General features: G+C 44.8%; 1 protein-coding gene across 5 annotated transcripts in view; it reads left to right on the plus strand.

Annotated features, from left to right (window-relative positions):
- Positions 1–25,202, plus strand: part of FREM1 (FRAS1 related extracellular matrix 1) — a 232,723-nt gene that overhangs the window by 30,811 nt on the left and 176,710 nt on the right. For 3 of the 5 annotated variants that reach the window (XR_014473687.1, XM_083185893.1, XM_083185856.1), the window contains exons 2-3: positions 22,456–22,546; positions 22,930–23,415. Coding sequence is in view for 4 of the 5 variants with exons in the window: in XM_083185893.1 (XP_083042019.1) it covers positions 23,176–23,415 (240 nt within the window). In the remaining variant the exon portion in view is untranslated. The remainder of the gene's footprint in view (positions 1–22,455; positions 22,547–22,929; positions 23,416–25,202) is intronic. The other 2 variants (XM_083185865.1, XM_083185875.1) reach the window with 2 other exon arrangements.

Consider the following 25,202-nt stretch of genomic DNA (forward strand, 5'->3'; position numbering starts at 1 on the left):
CTTGTCCGCCTCTAGAAACGGCCCTGCTTCCAAGAACATCTATGATATTCCTGGTGCCCATAACTTGGAACTGTCTTTTTAAGGACATTCTATTGGTGCTAATGAATATATCCCTGCTTCTAAAAAGTGTCTGCATATTCTGTATGCTGTGACTACTAGATCTAGATATGCCTATCCATCTCTTTAGAGGTTAACCCTGCTAAGCTGTTTAGTCATGGGAAAGAACAACTTCTATCTCTGTTGCCATGAAATAATGGAGCTTAACACAGAGAAGGAAATATGATCACCCTGAAACAGGTTTAATTTAAACATGTGCTTTTGAAACATTATATTTCCTGCGTTATTTTAGGCACCAGTGTGAAGATAAGTTGTAAAAAACAAATCCACTGAGGTCCATGTATTGTGTAAAGAGTGCAATGTTGACTCAGGGTACTGAGAACATGGGGACACCTACTGTCAGTGGACCTCCCCTGTGGGATAGACAAGGGCAGTTATGGTGGAAATGGGCAAGGCTCCCGGCATATGCCCCAACTCAGCCAGATTTGGGTTGGCAACCAGGGCTACAGCATGTTCTTAGCTGCTATGTCTGGAGTAGTCAACTTTACACATAGTCCTGTCTATGCACTAATATGGCAACTGTATCACCAAAGGGGCTAATAACCCGGAGTATGGGTAATTACCGGACCTGGACAAAACCCGAAATGCCAGACCGTACATCAAACTAGAGATGGGTCGTTCATGAACGAAGCAGTTCTTTTGGACGGATCCCATAAAAGAGTGAGTGAGTTGCCAATCCCAAAAAGGTGAACCGTCATTCTTTTACTTTCAGTTTTGCTTTTCATTAAAATGCATTTGCCTGAGCTCAGCACTGCCATCTGTGGCAGCTGAGATGTACTAACTCTGGAGACTAAGTACAGTGCTGTGACTGCAAGTGAAAGAAAGAACAAGGCTGCTGCTGCTAGGGATGGCCATCGGTGCAGACGCCATCGATGGCGATTCTGCACCCAGCCATCAATCAGTGTTTTAATCGGTCATGTATGTTCTTATTTGTTCAGCTCACTGTTTTTTTTTAAATCTTGTCCGGTCCGGTTTTTGCTTAGTCCCTAATAACCTGTGCCATGGCAGCAAAAGGATTAACCCATATTAATAGTTGGGTACCTTCCAAGATCCTGGGGAGAGACTAGTTTGAAGCTCCTATCTCCTGTTTCGCTGCTTTATAAATTAAATCAACCAGTTCTTCACTGTAGCCAGGGTTCATCCAAGGAATTTTTGGGCAAGGAAAGTGTTTGCTGCAGTCAGTAGCATGTTTTCTGAGAATGCTTTTGGCACCACTAGGTGCCTAGCCTGGTATAATTGATCAACATTAGTAAATTTTTTTTAAATGATTAAAATATGTCTTGCGATGTGTTTTAGAGTATTGCAGCTGGGAAAGTAGATCTGGATCGTAGTGTAGTTTTATAAAAATAACTCTGGCAAGTTAAAAGTTTATGTACTGTAAATTGACTAATACAGATGTGCCCTCATTCTCCAAGCCTCAATATGCCATGTGAAACAAAACACCAGAGTAAGTGAGCCACGCTGAGCTGTATAGGGAAGCTAATTTTTCTTAAATTTGCATCTTATTCACAAAAGTGCAGATGAGGCCCAGTGGAATTTGGTATGTACAAATGTGGCATAACAAACTAACCAGTTAGCCCTCATTAACCGCTTCATTGGTATGACCCAAAAATTTGCACTGACCACTGATAAGTAGGTGTGCGCCAGCGGTGCCTCCAGTGGTGTACCACTGGCACACCACCATCTGGCAGCACCCCTTTTATCACTCACTGCCATTGCTCCCCCTGTTATCACTCACCCCCCACCCTGCCAATCGTCCGCCATGGGTCCCTGCACTGCTCCCCGCTGCCATACACTCCCCATCACGATCGCCCAGGTGCCCGGGCCGAGTGCATAAACATATGTATGCCCGAGTGTCCCCCGAACTTCCTTGATTGGCCTTGAACACTCAAGGGCAGCAGCAGTCGCCTCAAGGGAGCAGGGGCAGCCATAAAAGAGCAGCGGCAGCCCCTTCAGTGGTGAGTATTTTTGGGGCAGAACAAACCTTCCCTGAGAGGTTTGTCCTGCTACCAGGAAATCCCACCACTGAAGGGGTTAAGCAATATCTATCTGTTTAACTTATGCAACTAAGGTGGTGCATGTTTCAGTGAATAAGATGCTCAGTGCAAGCCTAGTCTCCCAATACCTGACATTCCAGAAGGGCTGTTTGTCACAACTTCGGCAATAGTGTAGGAGGGCACGTCTGAATGCAAAAAATACTCAAAGCATGCTGCACTCATCCTGGTGGGCTGGTTGATCTCATCCATTGATGGCGAATTCCCCTTACAGATCATCTAGTGGAAGGCTGCATCTGTATCCCACACCCTCTCACCAGGTCCAGCAGCTACAATTAGTGAGAGTTACATGCAACTATATGTTACACTGGGCTCTCCTGTCCCAGTTTTAGACAGCCTACCCTTTGGAGCCCATTAGTCCCTGGACAGATCTGGAAGAATTTATGTTGTAAAATTAGATATAAGATGACCCTCACCTAGTTTTTCAGATGCTTGGTACAGCAGGTATGCTTTCTTCCCAGGCAACCTCATGCACATAGGGGAGTACATTCCCCACATGTCCACCAAAATGGATAAACTTTGTGTAGCCTGTCTAGATAAATGCATTTGTGCAGTGCATGCATTTGTCTGGATTGCAAAGGAACAGGGTGTTACGTTGCCCTGGCCTGGGCACCAGGGACAACACAGGTTCCAGACGGAGAGAGAACAGGGCGTGAGCCCACAGCCGGGACCGCCGGTTAGGACGGCCACAGCGGGTCCTACACTCTCTCTGTTGAGTCTCCGAGGCAGATGGCAAACCCCTGCGGAGCTAGGCTTCACCTGTGGCCGCCGCGTTCGAAGGAGCGAGTTAAGCCCGCTCCGACCCCGATGCAGCCAGGTCTTATGTGGGGACAAGGGGAAGCGATCGCCACGAGGAGTCTCAAGAGGATAAGCTGACTAAAGGACCTGACTGGTAATGAGCCCCTGACTGCCGGCACCAGGCCAAGACGGGGAGTGCGACCAAGTCGCAGACACCAGAGGGTATAAGGGAGTCCCCAAAAACACTCCAAAGGGACCGTGACTCCCAAAGCAGGGATCAGGATGAATGGTGACACTCCTGCCTAACCAGAAGACTAGTGACAGACGGGGGCGAGGGAACAACTACCAAAAGACAGGGACTACAAGACAAAAGAGGATAAGCAAGGATAAACCCACGGAGGGGTTAGGCCGCGGAGGGCTAGGGAACCGAAGAAGGAAAGGACCTGAGCTCCACTGGAGCACTTACGTGACCCACGGAAGATGGAAGCTGTGGGTCCACGGCAGGCTCACAGGCTGAGGGTGGTATACAGCAGAGGAGACCAGGGAAGATGCAGGGACACAGGAATCCAACGGCAGACAGCAGCTGACAGGCTGGGAGACCCGGAGGACAGCAGCAAAGACTGACCACAAAGGATGCTGGGACCAAGGAACCAGGGGACCGGGGAGCGCAGCACACTGCTGAGGTGAGCAAAAGCTATAACCGGCGTCTGTGCCCAGCAGACGCCGGCTATTTATTTGAATTTCGCGCCGCCTGACTGACGTCAGGCGCGCGCGTTGCTGGCTGCCGGGCGGAAGCTCGGGGACGTTGCCTAGCAACGCCCCGACGCGTAGCCTCAGAGCGAGGCTTGGGACGCTGCTCAGCAACGTCCCCCGCCGCGTCAGATGACGCTGCGTCTGCAGCGTCAGATGACGCTGTACTCGCCGTCCGTCCGGGTGCAGGGACACCCGGACGGCGTGCAACACAGGGTTTGGATTGTCTTCTGTTGTAGTGTGTGATTTTACTCTAAATAAGAAGTGCTATGTGAGCACAAAGAGTGACTACCTAGAGCACTGCATTTCATCTTCCAAGAACATCTATGATATTCCTGGTGCCCATAACTTGGAACTGTCTTTTTAAGGACATTCTATTGGTGCTAATGAATATATCCCTGCTTCTAAAAAGTGTCTGCATATTCTGTATGCTGTGACTACTAGATCTAGATATGCCTATCCATCTCTTTAGAGGTTAAGCCCAGTGTGTCTTTAAACCCACTTTCTGGCCACTACCAAGTATAGCATTGACCCATCGTAAGTAGAAAGTGGGAAAATTAGCCAACACCAATCAAGAGGTGTTTCAGGAGCACGACTACACATAGGGCAGTATTCAATGTGAATACTGGCGACGTGCAGCGAATCCTGTTTAGGATTCGCTGCACATTCGCCACTGCTCGCTGCGTTCCGGAGCCTCGCCGGCTCCGGTATTCAACGAGTCAGGGGCTCGCTGCCCCTGAACGGCGAATTTGAGCTCCTGTGGCGGACGCCGCAGGGAGCCTGAGGACGGTGGCAGGCAGGGAGATGGAAGTCTCCCTGCCTGCCCCAGAACGTTTGTGGGGGGGAGGTGGGCTCCCCGGGTGCCAGGCAGCACAGGCTGCCCCCCGGGGGTGCCAGCAGGGGACCGGGTATATTCACTACACCCGATCATGCATATGTAATGATTGGGTGAAGTGAATATATGAATATCTAATGAGCAGCTCGGCTCCGGCCCCCTGCTGGCTGGTCTGTGTAAAAAAATATATATATATATATATTTTTATTAAATATATATTCATGTGCTTACAGCACATGAATAAAAATAGCATGCCACTCCTCAGAATAAAATTCCAGATTTTTTGAATTGTAAAAAACAAAACACTTTATTTTAAAAGTTCACATTCCACTTCACCATAAAAAGATAGTGATTGCTACTCGGTGAATCATGGCGAAAAAAACCTTGAAATGTATTCGCCATGTGGTCATTGAATAGGGTGATTCACCGTTTTAGTCAGAAATTTGCCTTACAGCACAAAATCGCCATAAAAACCTGGCGAATCAGCCTCATTGAATACCGCCCATACTGTTCTAAGAAGTAAGCTGTTCAAATTCAGCTGCAGGAGTCTGGTGGTTACCTTTCTACAACCTAGAATGAGGAGGACTTAATAGGCACTTACTGATGATGTGAGAATTCCATATACATTTTCTTTAGAATGTTACCTAACATGAACAGGGAACTCTTCTCTCATGTGCTTTTCCTTTTCTTACTTAAACCATCTTTGATGACACCAAAACCTGCAGCTTTCTGCCATGCTGATACATACGTCAGTGTTGGGGGTGTGACTAGACTTTTGTGGGCCCCATAGCAACATTTTTTGAAAGGGCCCCCCAGCAATCCTCCAGAATGATGGGACGACGACGACGACACATGTTGGGGTCAAATAGAAGAGAGAGATGACAGAACAAAAGGCAGGACAGACAGGAACATGGTGTGTGTGTGTGTGTGTGTGTGTGTGTTGGGGGGAATAGCTATATGAGGGGACACTGGGCTGGAGGGGATTTAATATGGGGGCAGTGGGTTGGTTTGAATTTGAAGAGAGGAAAAATTGGGTAGCAGAGTGTGAGTCAGGTGGGGGTCTATGAGCAGATGCAGATGGGGCCACTGTACTGGATGGGGAGGGGGTATTATATTTGGAGGACAGTGGCCTGGATGGGAAAAGGGGCAGTAAAATGGGGGTGAGAGGGGCAATCACTAGTTTGGATAGGAGGGGACACTGTGCGTGGGGCACTGTAACTGTGGCTGTGGGTTAGATTGGGGCAATGGGATGGGGTCAGTTGTCCAATTGGCAAATGAAGGAGGGGGACAAGGTGGCAGGGTGACAGATACTGGGATGGGGGGGAGTTGGCACTGTGCTAAATAAAGGGGATTGTTTATTAGATAACGGGACACTGGGTTGGGGTGAAGGGGGATAGCAGCACTGACCTGGCCCATGCACATGCTGCTGCTGCTTGGAGACTGTTGTGTCTGCCAGTGCCGTCTTTCCCATTGGGCACGATGGGCAGTTGCCCGGGGGCCCTAGGACCTAGGGGCCCCCGACCCAGCCCAATGGGAAAGATGGTGACCGGGGTCCGGGAATCCGCTCACCCTCGCTGGGGGATCCGGGCAGGGGGATCAGGGCGGTGGCGGTAGCTAGAAGCCTGATTCGGCGAAGCTATATTTGCCGGCGGGGCGGGAAGCGCTGTTGCATTTGAATAGACTGGCCGGACGCTGATTGGCTGAATTCAGAAAATCAGCATCCGGCCAGTCTTTGAAAAGGCAACAGCGCTTCCCACCCCGCCGGCAAATAGCGCTTCACCTCCTAGCTAGCAGTGAATTTAATTTCGGGGGTCCGTGTGCCGGGGTTCTGATCACCCTCACTGGGTGATCCGGCAGGGGGATCAGGGCATCGGTTGCGTTAGCTAGGAGCCCGAAGCGGCGAAGCGCTATTTGCCGGCAGGGGGGGCGAGAAGCGCTGCTGCATTTAAAATGACTGGCTGAATGCTGATTGGCTGAATTCAGCCAATCAGCATCCGGCCAGTCTTTTCAAATTCAACAGCGCTTCCCGCCCCCGCCGACAAATAGTGCTTCGCCGCTTCGGGCTCCTAGCTACCGCCACCGCCGCCCTGATCCCCTTCCCCAGCGAGGATGGTCGGATCCCCGCCACCCGGCCACCATCTTTCCCATTAGCGCTATTTGCCGGTGGGGCGGGAAGCGCTGCTGCATTTGAAAAGACTGGCCGAACACTGATTGGCTGAATTCAGCCAATCAGCGTCTGGCCAGTCTTTTCAAATGCAACAGCGCTTCCCGCCCCGCCAGTTAATAGCGCTTTGCCACTTCAGGGCAGGCTCCTAGCTACCGCCGCTGCCCTGATCCCGCTGCCCGGATCCCCCAGCGAAGATGATCGGATCCCCGGCCGCCGGAAGCTGACTGGCTGCCGCATGGAGCCAGAGAGGTGAGGGTTGGGGAGGTGACTGTGGGCTCCTGGGCAAACTAATTTGGGGGGGGGGGGGGGTCCAGTGAACTAGGTTGCCCAGGGGCCCTTCCTAATGTTAAGACGGCCCTGGTGTCTGCAGTCTGTCACTGCTGACTCTCCTGCTCTCCATGTTGTTGTGGTGCAGCTTGAGAGGAAGAAGAAACTGATTGTTGCTGTGCCAGACCCAAGAAGCCAGTATTGTACTGAGAGGCTGCTTGAGGAGATGGTTCCGTTCACATGTGGAGGTCTCCTGCTCCCGATCAGCGCGTAGGGGGCAGGTGTCGGTGCGGAAGTGGGGACGCAGGTAGATCCAGTCCAGCAGCGCCAGGGGTAGGCAGACTCCAGTTTAGTTTACAGCCCCCAGCAGTGACGGGGGTGGGGTGACCCTAATCCCCTGCGCAATTCCACAAGATAGAGGAGCGGTATATGAATATTAAGGAGAAAGATGTATAGATGAATAAAAAATATTCTATTTACAAAAAACACATCATAGATTACCAGATAGGTGGAGAACCATGTATGCGGCTCTTAAACTGGCATAAAGTGGAAATGGATGTTAAAGGACCCGGGATGGTTCCACCGGTAATGCTGGATGAGAGTCCACCCTTTATTCAGTGGGTCCAATGCAGCCCGCCAACACGTTTCGGACACCTTCCTGTGTCCTTTTTCAAGGAGAATGGCTGCATGTAATTTTCCCCTGCTTAATATAGGGGAATCTGTGATAGCCGATCCAATCACTGGGTCCCACCTCTCCTCTATCTTTTGGAATTGATCATCTATATTGAGGAAGGAATATGTACGAGAGCTTCCAGATGGAATAATATCCAGTTGAGCATTCCATTTAGGAAAAGAGGAGACGTCCATCAATCCTAAGGGATGTATGGTAGATATTTATAAACAGCGCTGCTGGTGGGGTCGATTTGATTGGTATCCCTGATACCTACCTTTCCATTTTATTTGTCTTTCGGCGTGGAGATGCCGTATGTGTTGGACTGAACTTTCCACTAGCAGCTAAAGAATCTAGTTGCACAGGGACTGTCACAGTTGATTACCCACTTTTGTGTACATAATTTATGTCCATTGCATTTATCATTGCTTACTTACAACAGGTTTTTGATGGCAGTAGTGGCTTCAAGGGGTGTGGATCATTGGATAGACCACAACTAGGTCAACAAACATTAGGTCGACACCACTAGGTCAACATGCATTAAGTTCGACATGACTGAAGGTCGACATGCAGGAAGGTCGACATGACTGAAGGTCGACATGGGTTAGGTTGACAGGCCATTATGTTGACACAAGCATTAGGTCGACATGGGGTTTTAAAAAACGTGTCGTGTCAAAGAAAGTGAGAAACCCCATGTCGACCTTTTGACTGTCAACCTTCCTGCATGTTGACCTACAGTCAGGTCAACCTTAATGCATGTCGACTTAATGCTTGTAGACCTAGTGATCGTATCCCGCTTCAAGATTTCCTTGTTAATTTGAGTACATTCCCTCCACACTGTCACACGTCCTTGTGGTATCACAATTTTCTTTTTCCGATAAAGGTAAACTCATAAATAGGTCATATGGGGGTTTATTCTAGTTCATTCTTTCTGACAAAATCCTTCTTAGATGGACAAAACCATGTGCACTGCAGGGGGGCAGATGTAACATGTGCAGAGAGAATTAGATTTGGGTGAGTTATTTTGTTTCTGTGCAGGGAAAATACTGACTGCATGATTTTACACTGCAATATAGATCTCACTTTGAAGAAAAACCCCACCCAAATCTAATTCTCTCTGCACAAGTTACATCTGCACCCCTGCAGTGCACATGGTTTTGTCCATCTAAGAAGGATTTTGTCAGAAAGAATGGACTAGAATAACCCCCATAGTGATTGTGGATAGACTGTGCATTTATATGGGCCGGAGCACGCATGCTTTAGGGCTTCCTGCAATAAAAGCCTGCTACTTTTTTTGAATCACTAGCTGTTCGCAAGGTGATTGACAGGAAGCCGGCGTTTGAAGTTGGTAGTCGGGCGTTTTCTGTGGGTGTCAGGGAAAGTACAGTCATGTGACATCAACTTTCACCCTGATCAGCCTGTTTCTATCACAGCCACCGAGTAAGTCCTGGGCTGCTCACAGACTGCTCACAGTGGAAAAATCATTATATGGTGAGCGGCTTGCGCACGGATTTGCAGGTATTCACAGCCCTGCAGTATTTTTGCAAGCCATGCTAAGCAATTCACAGGCTTGCACAGAGTGGGATTTCACTCTGGTAGGCAGTGTATAGATGATCTCAGGGCTCCAAAAATGAGCAGCCATGTGATCAGGTCTGATTAGGTCCATAATCCCTTAACATAACTTTTGTGGAAGAATCATTGTAACAATTTAGCAAAATGTTTAAAACAGTAAGTAATACTTGTGTGTAGCAAAGTCCCTTTGTAGAACATCTGCATTGCTGTTTGTGTGTGTTTATTGGCTTAACTTGTTATTATTACGTACATATCCAAACAATTAGAGCTCTTCCTCAGAACACTTATGTCTTTTAAGAGCACATAATTAAAGTTGTTTTTCACAATAAAATGTGATTCTCATGGCTTAATGAAAGGACATCGCCAGACTAATTAAAATACAGCCCCAGGCACTTGAGGAAGCAGTGCTTGTAAACAGATCAGTAACGCTTCTCACCTTAGCACCACTCCATGAGATAAAAGCCTGTCTAACCATTAGATTCTTCATGTGTGTAACAAACAGATGTTTACATGTTATACAAGAATGCTGCACATCCTTTCCTTTTTGTATTCAGTGTTCTAGATGAAATACTATAGTCCATGAATTTACCATCTTTCCAGATCCAAGGAAAATGTAAAGCTGGATATAGTCTTTACATTATATTGTTCGATTGTGGTATTTTCAACCAATAGTATGTACACACAATCTATAATTCACACACGGTATCTTCGGCAGCATTGCTCAAACGTCTCTATATCCTCATGGAAGCGTTTGCCTTCCTCTCCTGAGTGCAATTCTGTGTTCTCTTTAAGTTTTTCAAGATGACTATCAACAATACGATCTTCACCATGTTCTTCACCAAAGTCTTAACTGACTGCATACATTATTTGGCCTTGTAATTGCCCAGGAAGAACAAAACCACTGCAATAAAGCTCATCCAAGTAGGTGGTTCAGCAAAAACTCTGGCCTTGACCTTTGCAGACAGTTTATGGAAGAAGTCTTGAAGGTACTTGAAAGCTGTTGAATAATTATCTAGAGCTCTTGGTTCCTGACAGATATGATGAAAATGCTCTGTATGCCTCACACATCTTAAGAGATGCTTGAGTTTGTTGACTAATGCTGTGTACACACAGTCCGATTTCCTTTCCGATGTTAACGATATAGTCAACATCGGATCGGCATCGGATCAACATCGGATCAACATCGGATGCAGATCGCAAGGGTTTTAACCCTTGCGATCCCGATCCGATCCCGATGCGCGTTCATGTATCGGAAGCCAGAAAGTCTTGGCTGCCTTGTCTATATAGTGCAGATCTGCACTATATAGTCAAGATAGGATGCAAATCGGATGTGCCTTAAGATCCTATCCATGATCCTATCTGATCAGATCGTGGATAGGATCTTAAGGCACATCTAACGTGTGTACACACCATTAAGGTCCCCTTGTTTATACTAAAGTTGTTTATATTACTAGAAAGTTTTAAAAGATACATCCAGTAATTTAGCTGACCGTGACACGTGAGTTTCTGGCATGAGCAGATACAGCAGGGATGCGGCTGAATGAGGTTTCCTGGTGGTGACTGTAATATACACCGAGCTGAAAACCCACCTGTTCATGAAAGCATACCCTTCTGCATAACCTAGTACCTAGGCCGCTCTGCATACCTGCCACCTCATGTCCTGGCCATCCCTGCTATGCTCACTTCCTGCCTTTAGGCCTCTTGCCTACAGTCCCCCTCCCTCTTGACTGTAAGCTCCTTGGAGCAGGGCCTTTTTCCCTCCCATTCTCACAGCCCTCTTTTCTCGCACTTCAATTACAGCTCTCCTACTTAGCTACCATATACCCACATCTCATCTGACTGGTGTTCATTCATCTCTACCAACGACAACCCACCCCTGGTGGTAAGCGGACAGCTCCTTTACATCTCAGCTGTATTGTGTACTAAGAATTGTGCTGCTAATTTTTACCTGTGCTCTGCTTTAATTTTTCAGCTACTGTTAAGTTTAGTACTTGTGTGTGCCCTTTATTGTTCTAATGTGTACCATACTGTATGTACAGCGCTGCAAACTACTTGTGGCAGCTTATAAATAAAATGCAATAATAATAAAAATAATAATAATAACAACTAATCCCCAGTCAGCTTACCATTCCCACAGACTCCTGTTAATATGAATTAGCATTTGGAGAATTAAGGGGCAACTCCTTATAGGCTGGCTCTCAACTTAGATATATTGGTAAGTGCTGTTATCATCTAGCCTTAAAATAGACAATTATATGGCCCAGAATGGGTGCTGTTATCATGCAGCATAGGGACTTCCGGTACCAGAGAAGGTCTGCAAGAGTATCATATTTCTTGCAAAATATATGTAACTAATGTTTCTGAATTACCTTTTATTATGTTGGTTTTTCATATCTTGTTACTAATGCCCTTTGGTGTGCTGGGGGATAAATGCCCCTCCCTTGCAGCACCTGAGGGGCATTACTAAGTTGAATGAGCAGTTCTCACACTGTTTTCATTTGGAGGTACAGTCAGTGTTATTGGGCTTCCCTCTACCCGAGTTGAACTGCTCTGAAATTCGTACTGGAGTATCAAAAATATCCTGGAAAATAAGCACATTTCAAAATAACTCTGTCCAGGTCAAAAAGCATAGTTTGTCTGGAATAATTTGCATTTTCTATACTCTTGGAGCATAGACAATTAGGAAATAACAGTTTGATCACAAGGACAAAATTTTTTTATTACATAGTACTATTGGCCAAAAATGCACGTGTTAATTGTACTTTCATTGTGCATTCAAAGTACCTTAGTGATAATGCCCACAGTGAGGATTTATTCATAAAGTGATAGACAGTCAGGGACTGCTCGCAGTGCTCGGGGATTAAAATGATATGTGGCATATCCATGTGCTATGTAAAAAGTAGCAAAAAAAGTCACACAGAGCTCACGTGTTATGTATAACACAACTTGTATTGCATGTAGGAAAGCTGTATGTGGACTCATCTGTATATGGGAGAGAAAGGCAGTGTATATGGATTGAGTTCTAAATCCCGGGGGTCGGAATCCCGGCGGTTTGAAATACTGACGCCAGAATCTCGACCGGCGAAATCCTGACAATGGGGGCCGTGCATCGCCCCCCCTTGCGGGCTCACTGCGCACACTATTTTATTCTCCCTCTATGGGTGTCGTGGACACCCATAAAGGGAGAAATTGGCAGGATTTCAATGGTCGGGATTCCGGCGTCAGTATTTCGACCGCCAGGATTCCGACAGCTGGGATTTTAACTCCATCCGCTGTATATATGTATGTATGTATGAGCGAGGCAGTGTGTGTATGTATGTATGTACTTATGAGAAAGGCAGCGTATGAATGTATATATGTAACAAGGAGCAAGTTTTATTCTCTCTCCAGCAGTTAGGTCACTCATGTGTTTTTAACAGCCATTCATAGCAGGTTAAATGTTATGAAAATCAATGGTGTTATAAACTCCACTGGCTTCTTACATAACCCTTGACCACCAGCCTATCCCTTTGGCCAGCTTATCCAGCATCAGGAGCATTATCCATGTGTACAGAAAGCATTCTTAAATGAATTAACTTGCAGTGCATTCCTGACCTCAACAACATCCTGGACTGGATCCATTTTCAACTGCTTCTCTATTTGGCAGTCAAAGAGGCGAGTCTGAGTTTGGTAGAAGCTGGGAGAATGTTCCCTCGCTGACTGCATTATGCCAACAGTGAAGTTTGGTGTGTGGCTGTTTTGCAGGGTTTGGTCTATGCCCATTATCTCTAGTGAAGGGCAATACAAAGACATGTTAAACAATGCTATGCTTTCAACTTTGTGGCAACAATTTGAGGAAGGCCCTTTTCTATTCCAACATGACTGTGCCCCAGTGCACAAAGCAAGGTTTATAAGGATGTGGTTTAATGAGTTTGGGGTGAAAGAACTTGAATGGTCCGCACAGAGACCTGACCTGAACCCCACAGGCCAATTTGGAATGAACTGGAACAGAGATTGTTAGGCCAGGCCTTTTACCTGACTCTAAAGCAGCCCATACACGCTGCGATGCCGGGCTGTGCGTTCTGTGATTTGAGGTGCGCGCTCCCGCGGCACCTCATCGCACAGTACAAAAAGTATGTGCTTGCACATACTTTTTGTACTTTGTTCTCATCACATCGCATTGCATGCACAACGCATGCACAGGCAATGCAATGTGATGTGATCCGTGCTATTCAAGCCCACAACGCACGTCCGCATCGGGTGTGTATGGGCTGCTTAAAGGCTCTACAGAATGAATGGGCACAAATTCCCATAGAAACACTTTAAAATCCTGTGGAAAGGTTTCCAAGAAGAGTGAAAGCTGTTATCACTGCAAATGGACGACCTACTCCATATTAAAGTATATGTGGGAAATGTAATATGATGAGAGAATCAGATTTTTTTTTTTTAAATCAGCAATCATTTACACTGCAAAATCAACTAGGGATATTAGCTCCTTTTGGGAGCTGGATATATACCTGCACACTGGTATATTTTTAAGCTATATGAGAAGGTTTGTATCCCTCAAAAAATATCTTTTATCAGGTATGGGGGTGCAGTTTCCAACAGTCAGGAATTATCATGAAAAACACAAGAAGGAAAAGGGACTGTTCTCGGGAACGCACAGAAAAATCTTAGAATGTAACCTTTAATGCTCGATATTATTGAACATTAAAGGTTAAATTTTTATATTTTTCTGTGCGTTCCCGAGAAAAGTCCCTTTTCCTTCTTGTGTTTTACACTGCAAAATCAAACTGTGTAAGTGATTGCTGCTTTAAAAAAAACAAATTCTGATTCTCGCACCCTATTACATTTCCCCCCATGTATCTGAATATGAAGTCACTACAGTCCCTGTTGGTGTAATCAGGCCCAGCGACAGGGGGGTCAAGGGGGACAACTGTGACAGGCCTCGACGATCTGAGGGGCCCCATGATCTCATCTCAGGTAGGCAGTGCCAGCGGGTGCCCCGTAAACCACCAATGTAAAGATGAGCCAGCCCCTAGGTATTGCAAATGCCCTAGGCAATTATCTGGTTTGCCTATGCCTGTCCCCAACTCTGAATTTACCCCACACACTGGAGAAGCCCAGAGAGGCAACATCTATTTAATCCTCGCAAACTTCACCCACAACACTTTTTGCCATAATCATTTTTGCGTTGCCTGTACTGGTAGGAAAGTTGGGCCACTTGCTTGAGTCTGCCCCCCCCCAGGCTGAAAGTTGCCAGCCAGCCCCCTGGGACGGGTAGTGAGGTGGCGTGCTGGCTGTGAGGAGGCTACTGGCAAAAAAGACTGGTGGCAGATTATAGGTAAGGAGAAAAATAGAGAAAGGATAATTTGCATAAACTATTATTTTAAGGATGTCTTGTTTAGTGACCAAGAGTAATAAAGAAATTAAGGTTTTGGATGGGGGGCCCAAGAAATATCAGCCTACAAGGCCCCAAGATTTCTGTTGATGGCACTGGGTGTAATGGTCAGGCATCCAAATACTTTTGTCCATAAAGTGTATGTATGTATGTATGTACTGTATCTGTATATATGAAAGAGGCAGTATATGGATGTATATATGTATAAAAGACAGAATAAAATACAAAGGGCAGTATTCAATGTCCCTAGTCGCGATGTGCAGCGAATCCTGTTTAGGATTTGCTGCACATTCGCCATGTTCCGGAGAGCTGGAGCCCTCGCTGCCAGCTCTCGCTGACACAGTATTCAATGATGTAGGGGCTTGCTGCCCCTAACCGCGAATGTGAACCCCTGAGGTGGATGCCGCAGGGAGCCTGAGGACGGCGGCAGGCAGGGAGATGGAAGTCTCCCTGCCTGCCCCAGAACCTATGTGGGGGGGGGGGGGGTGGGCTCCCCGGGAGCCAGGCAGCACAGGCTGCCCCCCCGGGAGAGCCCGCAGGGGACCGGGTATTCACTGCACCCGATCGTGCATATGTAATGATCGGGAGCAGTGAATATATGAATATCTAATGAGCGGCTCTCGGCTCCCAGCCCCCTGCTTTTTTTTTATTATTAAATATATATTCATGTGCTATAAGCACATGAATAAAAATAGCATGGCCCTTCTCAGAATAAAATTCCTGATTTTTTTTTACACCAAATGTAAAACAACAACAACTTTATTTTAAAAGTTCACTTTCCACTTCACCATGAAAAGATGGCGATTTGCTACACGGCGACACACGGCGAAAATCACTTAGAAAGATGGCGAGAACTGCACGTTGAATAGGGTGATTTGCTTTCTGACCAAAAAAATTGCACAAATCCGCCGTGAAACAGGGCGAATTATCCTCATTGAATACTGCCCAACGAGATAGAGGTGGTTGAGAATGAGATAAACAGAAAAAGAAGACAGATGTGAAGGAATATAGTTGCCTGCCTAAGGACCTGCTACTAACTCTTTGTGTTTATTTGCAGTTGTTTGGATCTGCATTGGTGGGCACTTCCAGATGGCTCCAGCATTTGCATATTTCTGCACATCCACCACATGCAGGACTGTAGCTGCATATATACTGTACATTAGTGTACTTACCTGAATAAGGCCTTTAACCCCTTCCTGACACAGCATGTTTTTGCCTTCCTGACAGAGCCCTTTTTTTCAAATCTGACATGTATCACTTAAGTGGGGATAACTTTTTTTTGCTTTTACTTATCCCAGTGATTTTGAGATTGTTTTCTCGTGACACATTGTACTTCAAATTAGTGGTAAATTTGGGTCGATACAGTCTGTGTTTTTTTGTGAAAAATATCAAAATGTCGTAAAAAAATGGAAAATTTAGCAATTTGCAAAATGTTAAATTTTCTGCTTGTGAGACAAATAATCATACCACTCAAAATAGTTAATAACTAACATAGACCATATGTCTAATTTATGTTTCCATCATTATTTCAACTTCCTTTTAATTTTTTTGGACACTAGGAGGCTTACAATATGAATAGCAAATTCTCAAATTTTCAAGAAAATTTCAAACACTGATTTATTTAGGGACCAGTTCAGTTCTGATGTGACTTTGAGGGACTTGTATGTGAGACACCCCCATAAATGATGCCATTTCAAAAACTGCACCCCTCACAGTATTCAAAACAGCATTTTGGAAGTTTGTTAACCCTTTAGGTGTTTCACAGGAATTAAAACAAAGTGTAGGTGAAATTTCAAAATTTCATTTTTTTTGCAGATTTGCAATTTTAATACATTTTTCTAAGGAACACAATAGATTTTACTAGAGAAATGTGACTAAAAATTGATTCCCCCAATTCTTTTGTTTTCATAAATATCCTATATGTGGCCCTAGTGTGCATGTTGACCAAACCACAGGCTTCATAATAGAAGGAGCACCTACTTGATTTTTGAGCCTCCTTTTTATGAGATTATTTTTTAGGCACCATGTAGGTTTCTAGGCACCATAAGATGCTAAAATTTAGGAACCCCCCCACAAGTGACCCCATTTTGCAAACTACACCCCTCAGGGAATTCATCTAGGGGTATAGTGTACATTTCAAACCCCCAGGGGTTTCACCAATTGTGGTACAACTGGGCAGTGAAAATGAAAAATTACATTTTTTACACAAAAATGCAGTTCTGGCTCAAAATTTTTCATTTTCACAAGGAATGAAGGAGACAAAGCACCCCAAAATCTGTGCCCCAATTTCTCCCGAGTACGGCAATGCCTCACATGTGACCAAAAAATACCATTTGGGTGCATGGCAGGACTCAGAAAGGAAGGAGTGATTTTTGGATTTTGCAGCTCAGATTCTGGTGGAATGTTGGTGGGTGCTATGTCGCATTAGCAAGACCCCCCAAGCACCAATACAGTGGAACCCCCCCACAAGTGACCCCATTTTGCAAACTACACCCCTCAGGGAATTCATCTAGGGGTATAGTGTACATTTCAAACCCCCAGGGGTTTCACCAATTTTGATACAACTGGGCAGTGAAAATGAAAAATTACATTTTTTTACACAAAAATGCAGTTCTGGCTCAAAATTTTTCATTTTCAGAAGGTATGAAGTAGAAAAAGCACCCAAAATCTGTGCCCCAATTTCTCCCGAGTACGGCAATGCCTCACATGTGACCAAAAAATACCATTTGGGTGCATGGCAGGACTCAGAAGGGAAGGAGTGATTTTTGGATTTTGCAGCTCAGATTCTGGTGGAATGTTGGTGGGTGCTATGTCGCATTAGCAAGACCCCCCAAGCACCAATACAGTGGAACCCCCCCACAAGTGACCCCATTTTGCAAACTACACCCCTCAGGGAATTCATCTAGGGGTATAGTGTACATTTCAAACCCCCAGGGGTTTCACCAATTTTGATACAACTGGGCTGTGCAAATGAAAGATTACATTTTTTACACAAAAATGCAGTTCTGGCTCAAAATTTTTCATTTTCACAAGGAATGAAGGAGACAAAGCACCCCAAAATCTGTGCCCCAATTTCTCCCCAGTACGGCAATGCCTCACATGTGACCAAAAAATACCATTTGGGTGCATGGCAGGACTCAGAAGGGAAGGAGTGATTTTTGGATTTTGCAGCTCAGATTCTGGTGGAATGTTGGTGGGTGCTATGTCGCATTAGCAAGACCCCCAAAGCACCAATACAGTGGAACCCCCCCACAAGTGACCCCATTTTGCAAACTACACCCGCAGGGAATTCATCTAGGGGTATAGTGTACATTTCAAACCCCAAGGGGTTTCACCAATTTTGATACAACTGGGCAGTGAAAATGAAAAATTACATTTTTTTACACAAAAATGCAGTTCTGGTTCAAAATTTTTCATTTTCAGAAGGTATGAAGGAGAAAAAGCACCCCAAAATCTGTGCCCCAATTTCTCCCGAGTACGGCAATGCCTCATGTGTGACCAAAAAGTGGCAGGACTCAGAAGGGAAGGAGTGATATTTGGATTTTGCAGCACAAATTCTGGTGGAATGTTGGTGGGTGCTATGTCGCATTAGCAAGACCCCCAAAGCACCAATACAGTGGAACCCCCCCACAAGTGACCCCATTTTGCAAACTACACCCCTCAGGGAATTCATCTAGGGGTATAGTGTACATTTAAAACCCCCAGGGGTTTCACCAATTTTGATACAACTGGGCAGTGAAAATGAAAAATTACATTTTTTTACACAAAAATGCAGTTCTGGCTCAAAATTTTTCATTTTCAGATGGTATGAAGGAGAAAAAGCACCCCAAAATCTGTGCCCCAATTTCTCCCGAGTACGGCAATGCCTCACATGTGACCAAAAAATACCAGTTGGGTGCATGGCAGGACTCATGAAGGGAAGGAGTGATTTTTGGATTTTGCGGCTCAGATTCTGGTGGAATGAATGGTGGGTGCTATGTGGCATTAGCAAGACCCCCGAAGCACGGTGAAATTATGAACCTAATAATCCATAGATGTGTGGTATATTTTAAAACACTCCTTTATACATAGGCCGGGTTTGTCGGGGCAAGTGTCACACTGGAAAATAGTTTGCTTTCTTATTCCCTTTTTATAGCAAACTTTGCACCTTTTTTGTGTCCTGCCCTTTTTTCCAGTGGAGGGGATTTCATCAGGAAAATGCTGCCCTGGTACAATACGGGGGCCAGTACTAGAAGTACTGGGGCCCTCTGCCTGCTGGTTCCCAAATATTAGGCCCTTTATGACTTCCTCTTGAAAGTGCATAAATGTCCCCCTCTGGCCGGTAGAACGGAATAGCACGTAAGCGTTATACAGTGCCATCTGGATGATATACACGGCCAGCTTCTTGTACCAGATTTTTGTTTTCCGCAGGGCACTGTACGGCTTCAGTACCTGATCTGAAAGATCCACTCCGCCCATGTACCTATTGTAATCCAGGATACAATTAGGTTTTGAGGTGTGGGTACTGGTACCTCGTACAGGGACGGAGGTGGTACTGTCTCCGTGAATTGTTGTCAGTATAAGGACATCCCTCTTGTCCTTATATTTGACCAACAACATATGTTTGGTGCATATTCCCCTGCTTTCACCCCTTCTCACTACTTGGGCAATGTGCGTTTTTGGGAGGCCTCTTTGGTTCTTGCGCACAGTACCGCAAGCTGCTGTACCTCTTGAACCAAGGGCCTTAAACAGGGGGATGCTAGTGTAAAAGTTATCCACATAGAGATGATAACCTTTATCCAGGAAGGGGTGCACTAAATCCCAGACAATTTTTCCACTAACACCTACGAGGGAGGGGGGGCATTCTGGCGGTTCAATTCTTGAATCCTTCCCTTCATATACCCTAAACATGTGGGTGTACCCTGAGGTGCTTTCACACAGCTTATACATTTTTATGCCATACCTTGCCCTCTTACTGGGAAGGTACTGGCGGAATTTAACCCTTCCTTTAAAATGTATAAGGGACTCGTCAATACAAATAAATTTTTCAGGGATGTACATCTCTGCAAATTTGGCACTGAAATGATCAATGACCGGCCTGACTTTGAATAGCCGGTCAAAGGTGGGATCATCTCTGGGTGGGCACTGTGCATTATCGTTGTAATGCAAAAATTTAAGGATCATCTCAAAACGAGCCCGAGTCATGGCCATACGGTAAAATGGGGTGCTGTACAGAACATCTGTACTCCAATATTGCCTAATTTCTGGCTTTTTTACTATGCCCATATGAAACACCAGACCCCAAAACGTCATCATCTCTACTGCATCTACAGGGGTCCACCTAGCAAATGATGACGTGGGGTTTTGAGCAATAAACTGCTGGGCATATAAATTAGTTTGGTCCACCATTAAATTTATAAAATCATCAGAGAAAAATAATTTGAAAAAGTCAATTTCTCTGAGACCTGTGGAATCAAATTGGATTCCTGGCATGGCCAAAAACTCAGGAACCTGGGGCTCAAAATTTTCTGGTGGTGGGGTCCATACGAGATCAATTATTGGGGGGGGTCTCAGCTGCTCTACGGGGGCGTCTTTGAGGGGGTCCCTCATCACTAGAGGAGGAAGAGGAGCTTAAGATGAATCCTTCAAATTCCCCGCTTGCCTCACTGGCTGTGTCAGAGTCAGAGGCAAGCATGGCATATGCCTCCTCCGCTGAATACATTCTTCTGGATGACTGGGATGACATTTGGGATGACATTTGGGATGCCATTTTTATTTTTGTGTTTCTGGTAGTGAAATGTTTCAACACGTGTATAGTGTAGGGGGGGTACAAACTTTATTTCAACCCGGGGGTGTATGTAGTGTGTAGTGTGTAGTGTGTATGTAGTGCAGAAAAAAAAAAAAAAAAAGGTCCCGCGCCAAAAATTGAGCACAGATGTTGGTCAGTAACGTCCGTCACTGAACAGCGCTCAAAGGCAACAGGAATTTGATCAAAAAAAAAAAAAAAAAGATCAACCCTGTGCCGAAAAAGCTGATCAGTGATGTACGTCACTGATCAGCGCACAGTGGCCACAGGACACCCACAAAATCACAGTGTGTGTAAAAAAAAAATTAAAAAAAGACCCCACAGCACCCTCAAAAAAAAAAAAAAAGGTGATCACTGATGCGACACTGATTACCAGTGAGGGACAGCAGGTGCACAACCTTTGGTGCAACTGACAGTGCAACTGGCAGCAACTGACAGGTATATATTTAAAAAAAAAAACCCTGCACCCCCAAAAAGTTGCTGATCAGCACAGATATACTGATCAGCACAAAAGGGGGGGTAGCAGACACAAAATATAGCACTCTCTATCACTCTCTGTCACTATCTCTCTCTATCTCTCTTTCTCTCACTATCTATCACTCTATGACACTGCAGCAGCAGCACTGACAGTTATATATATATAAAAAAAAAACCTGCACCCCCAAAAAGGGGGGGTAGCAGACACAAAATATAGCACTCTCTATCACTATCTCTCTATCTCTCTATCTCTCACTATCTATCACTATCTATCACTCTATGACACTGCAGCAGCAGCACTGACAGTTATATATATAAAAAAAAACCTGCACCCCCAAAAAGGGGGGGGTAGCAGACACAAAATATAGCACTCTCTGTCACTATCTCTCTATCTCTCTCTATCTCTCTCTCTATCTCTCTATCACACTGCAGCAGCAGCAGGAAGTCACAAGAAGTCAGATCCAGGAAGCATCCAGCACGCTACAAGCAGTGATCAGGTGATCAGGTAAGGTATTTGCAAGGATCAGGTAAGTATTTGCAAGGATCAGGTCAGTATCACGGCAGATAGGCACGGTGACCGCTCTGCACGCAATTCCAGACCGGAATGGCGTCTGCAGCGCAGTCACCGTTAGTTTAAATGTCGCACCTTGGCTGTGATTGGCTGTCGGTCCGACGGACCAATCACAGCCTTGGGGGCAGGTGGGGTGAGGTGTCGTCGTCACCGATGACCCCCTCATGCCCCCTGATGCCCAGCGGTGATTGACACCTGTGTTACCGAGCGTCTGATTCGCTGGTAACACAGGAAAACGCTGTGAATGGCTGTTCACACTGAACAGCCAATCACAGCGATCGCCGACGGGGGGGCGGCATCGCAGCCCCCCCTGGGCATGCAGGGACATGTCTGCTGTCAGGGACAGCAGACATCGTCCCTCTGTCACTGCGTCTCTAGACGCAGTGACACTTTAAAGTCATGACGTACATTTATGCCATGTGTCGGGAAGTACATCCCGACCATGACGTAAATGTACGTCAAATGTCGGGAAGGGGTTAATGTACAGGAGAAACAAATAATTGCATTTGATCACCCAAAAGAATGGGGCAGGTGTATTAAGCCTTAACAAGATATAAATCCAAGGGTGATAAGGAGAGCTAAACGTCCAGCCAATCACCTGCTAACCGTCATGTTACAGGCTGTGTATGAAAAAAAGTCAGTAAGGAGCTGATTGGCTGGACGTTTATCTCTTCTTATCACACTTGAATTTATCTCTTGTTAAGGCTTAATACATCTGCCCCATTGTATGGTGCTGTTCTGTGAAGCAGTGTGTACGTGGGCACTATATATATTGTTACATCGTATTGGCCTGTGGAAGATCACCAGATTTTGATTTTTGCCAAGTGTAAGTTGACCAGTGAGATAGTTTATGACCTGACAAGCATGTGAATTGGTGTCCGTTGTACAAAATCTCTTTAATAAAAATAATGTCCAATGTTCTTATATACAGTTTTTATCAAATAGCATGGAATGCTTGTTGAGAATAATTGTAATTATTAAAAAATGTTATACTACTGTTAATGATGTCATTGGTACTGTTTATTCCAGATATGTCATTGCTCAATCTGTTTGCATTTACCTTATATTGCAGCAGACAGTAGAAGATTATCTGCAGGGGGATTGCAATCACCATACAGAAATATAGACCAGCAAAACTTAGAACTATTATATGACATATACAGGCAAGTACATAATTACTCTAGACATTTATTGTGTTCCATATTTATTGACATTTACTGCATACCGTATTTATTTTATTTTTTTCACAGATTAGTTTAATATCTGAAAAAAGTTAATATTGTTAAAGGTAACTTAATTTGTTGTTTTAAGTCCAGTAGCTAATCGTTGTAGAAATGCTAACTAGCGTATAATGGTACTGCAATCTGCCATCTGTGTGCAGGTGCAAATCATTATCTGTGTCACAGCCGTTGTATAACAATCAAGTTACACATAGCTGATTCACTTTCCATCCCAGTTGTGTGTAAGATAAAATATGATTTTTTTTCTTTAAAGCTGGTCTTTTTTAGTGATCTTGTGGTCATGTCTGCCTTTCCTCTTTATACAGGATTAGAGATCCAAAGGAGCACATTAATATTTGGCGTTGTCAGGATTCTTCATCGAGTTTTATTAAACCACCATGACTTCCTGAAAGAGCTTGTTGTTGTGAAGATTTTGGCTGAGGGTGGTGTTGATGCTCTGCTCGTTCAACAGATGACTGAAGATTCACTACTGCTGGATGGTGTGGAAAATAATCCCGAGTAGGGGAAAAGGCTGAACATTTAAGGATATATATATATTAGCACAAGTAAAAATGAATCCTTTTTGGAGATGTCGCTTGAATCAATCAGTTTGTCTGTTACTGCTGACTTTGAGGTATCTGAACTCTTCCTTTATCAAAGTTAATAATGGCATCACAGTGATGAAAGGACAGAGCAGTTACCTATCAGAAAATGACCTGCGTTTCTCCATCCCCAAAGAGAAAGATGCTTGCAAAGTGGAAGTCATCGTTAATGAACCGATAACACAAAGAGTTGGGAAGCTGTCCCCACAGGTAGGGCTTGCTGAGGTTTTTGTTGTAATTACATTTAATGTGACAAACATTTAGACATATTAAAACAAAAAGTAAATGTTGACATCTATATTTTGTTAAATAATGTGATAGAAGTTGGATTGAGTAAAATATAACTAATGTGTTACAAAAATAACATACAGTATGTTAGTTGTACCATATACAACATGAAAGAAACTGAAACAATGCTGAACATGAATATCACAGGAACTGATGACCAGGGGTACCACATGTACATTTACACACTCTCTATTCCTGTTGTACACAAGGGTATATGGTCCTTATGTTGACAGCACTAAGGTCATGCATTGAGTTGACCACTGCAGGTCGATACATGGGAAGGTCGACATGGGCTTAGGTCAACGTCATTAGGTTGACACAATCATTAGGTTGACATGGGCTAGGTTGACATGGGGTTTTAATAAAAAAAAAATTGAGCCGAAATGTGCCGACAGGTCATATTTCATGCCCTACCATCCACTAGGGCGTGGTGGGAGAATAAAATAGTGAGCACAGCGAGCACATGTGGAGCTTGTGTTGACCTAAGCCCATGTCGTCCTTCCCATGTGTCAACCTTGGCTCATGTCGACCTTCAGTGGTCAACCCAATTCATGTTAACCTTAGTGCTGTCGACCCTATCTTCCATACCCGTACACAAGGATGATCACATGTAACACAATTCAGTATATGTAGATTATGCTCTGAGCTAGGCCTTCTATGCGGTGTTGACATATTTAAGAAAGAGTAGTCAGGTCTTGCACCTTTTTATTTCCAAATATCACATATTTCCTAGTAATCTGCCATATTCTGTGAGTGGACTGTGTATTTTCAATATTATATTGTCATTATTAACCTGGTGAGAGTAGTAGTGCTAAGAAAATGTGTAATAATAAAACTAAAATACATGTAATGCTCTTTCCACGTAACACATTTTCAGAAAATGGGCTAGTTTATATTCATACTACACTATTACTAAGGATCCCTCCATTCTCGCATGCAGGCGCATCCCCCATAGGTTTCTATGGCATATGTGATGCTATGAGATTTACTAATTTTTAGAATTGAAGCATTTCTGAGATTGTCCCACACTATAATGCATGTTATATTATTAGTGCAATTTCCATTTGCTAGTTATATAACATCAAATGAAATGAAAAAAATGTGCTGGATCAGCTTTTACAATCTTTCAGAAATGTATACAGCAGCACTGGCCAACCGAATACATTGCTGACCCCTGCTGGCAGAAAACGGATTTTCTTTTTTTTTTTTTTATACACTCACAGTTGTTGTTTTTGTACACACACTTTTTTAAGCCCCCACACACACTAGGCCAACTTGTTGTAAGGCTAAATCGGACCTGGGTGGCCTTACATGCGATTTGGCACTTGATGTGCCATTTTTTACATGTGATAAATCAGATTGCGAGGAGAATACAAAAATATCCAAACAAATTAATGGGTGGCCAATGATTGGATGAGAGAGCCGTCTATTCTTTTCTATGTTTTTTTGCCTGGCTCTCTGCGTCCCCTGCCCAGCTCCCAGCACCCCTCCTCAGCTCTCTCCGCATGGCTCTCGGCATTCCCCTGCCCAGCTCCCGGCACCCCTCCTCAGCTCTCTCTGTATGGCTCTCAGGGTCCCCCTGCATTGGATGCGATACATCGCAGTTGTTAAAAAGCACCCACATTGTGCCACTGAGATCATACACATGCAATATGGGCCAATTTCACAATAATCGGGGGAAATTGTGCCCAAATCGCATAGTGTATGGG

The sequence above is a fragment of the Crinia signifera genome, chromosome 1, assembly GCF_055691185.1.
Source record: "Crinia signifera chromosome 1, ASM5569118v1, whole genome shotgun sequence".
In the NCBI taxonomy this organism is placed as follows: domain Eukaryota; kingdom Metazoa; phylum Chordata; class Amphibia; order Anura; family Myobatrachidae; genus Crinia; species Crinia signifera.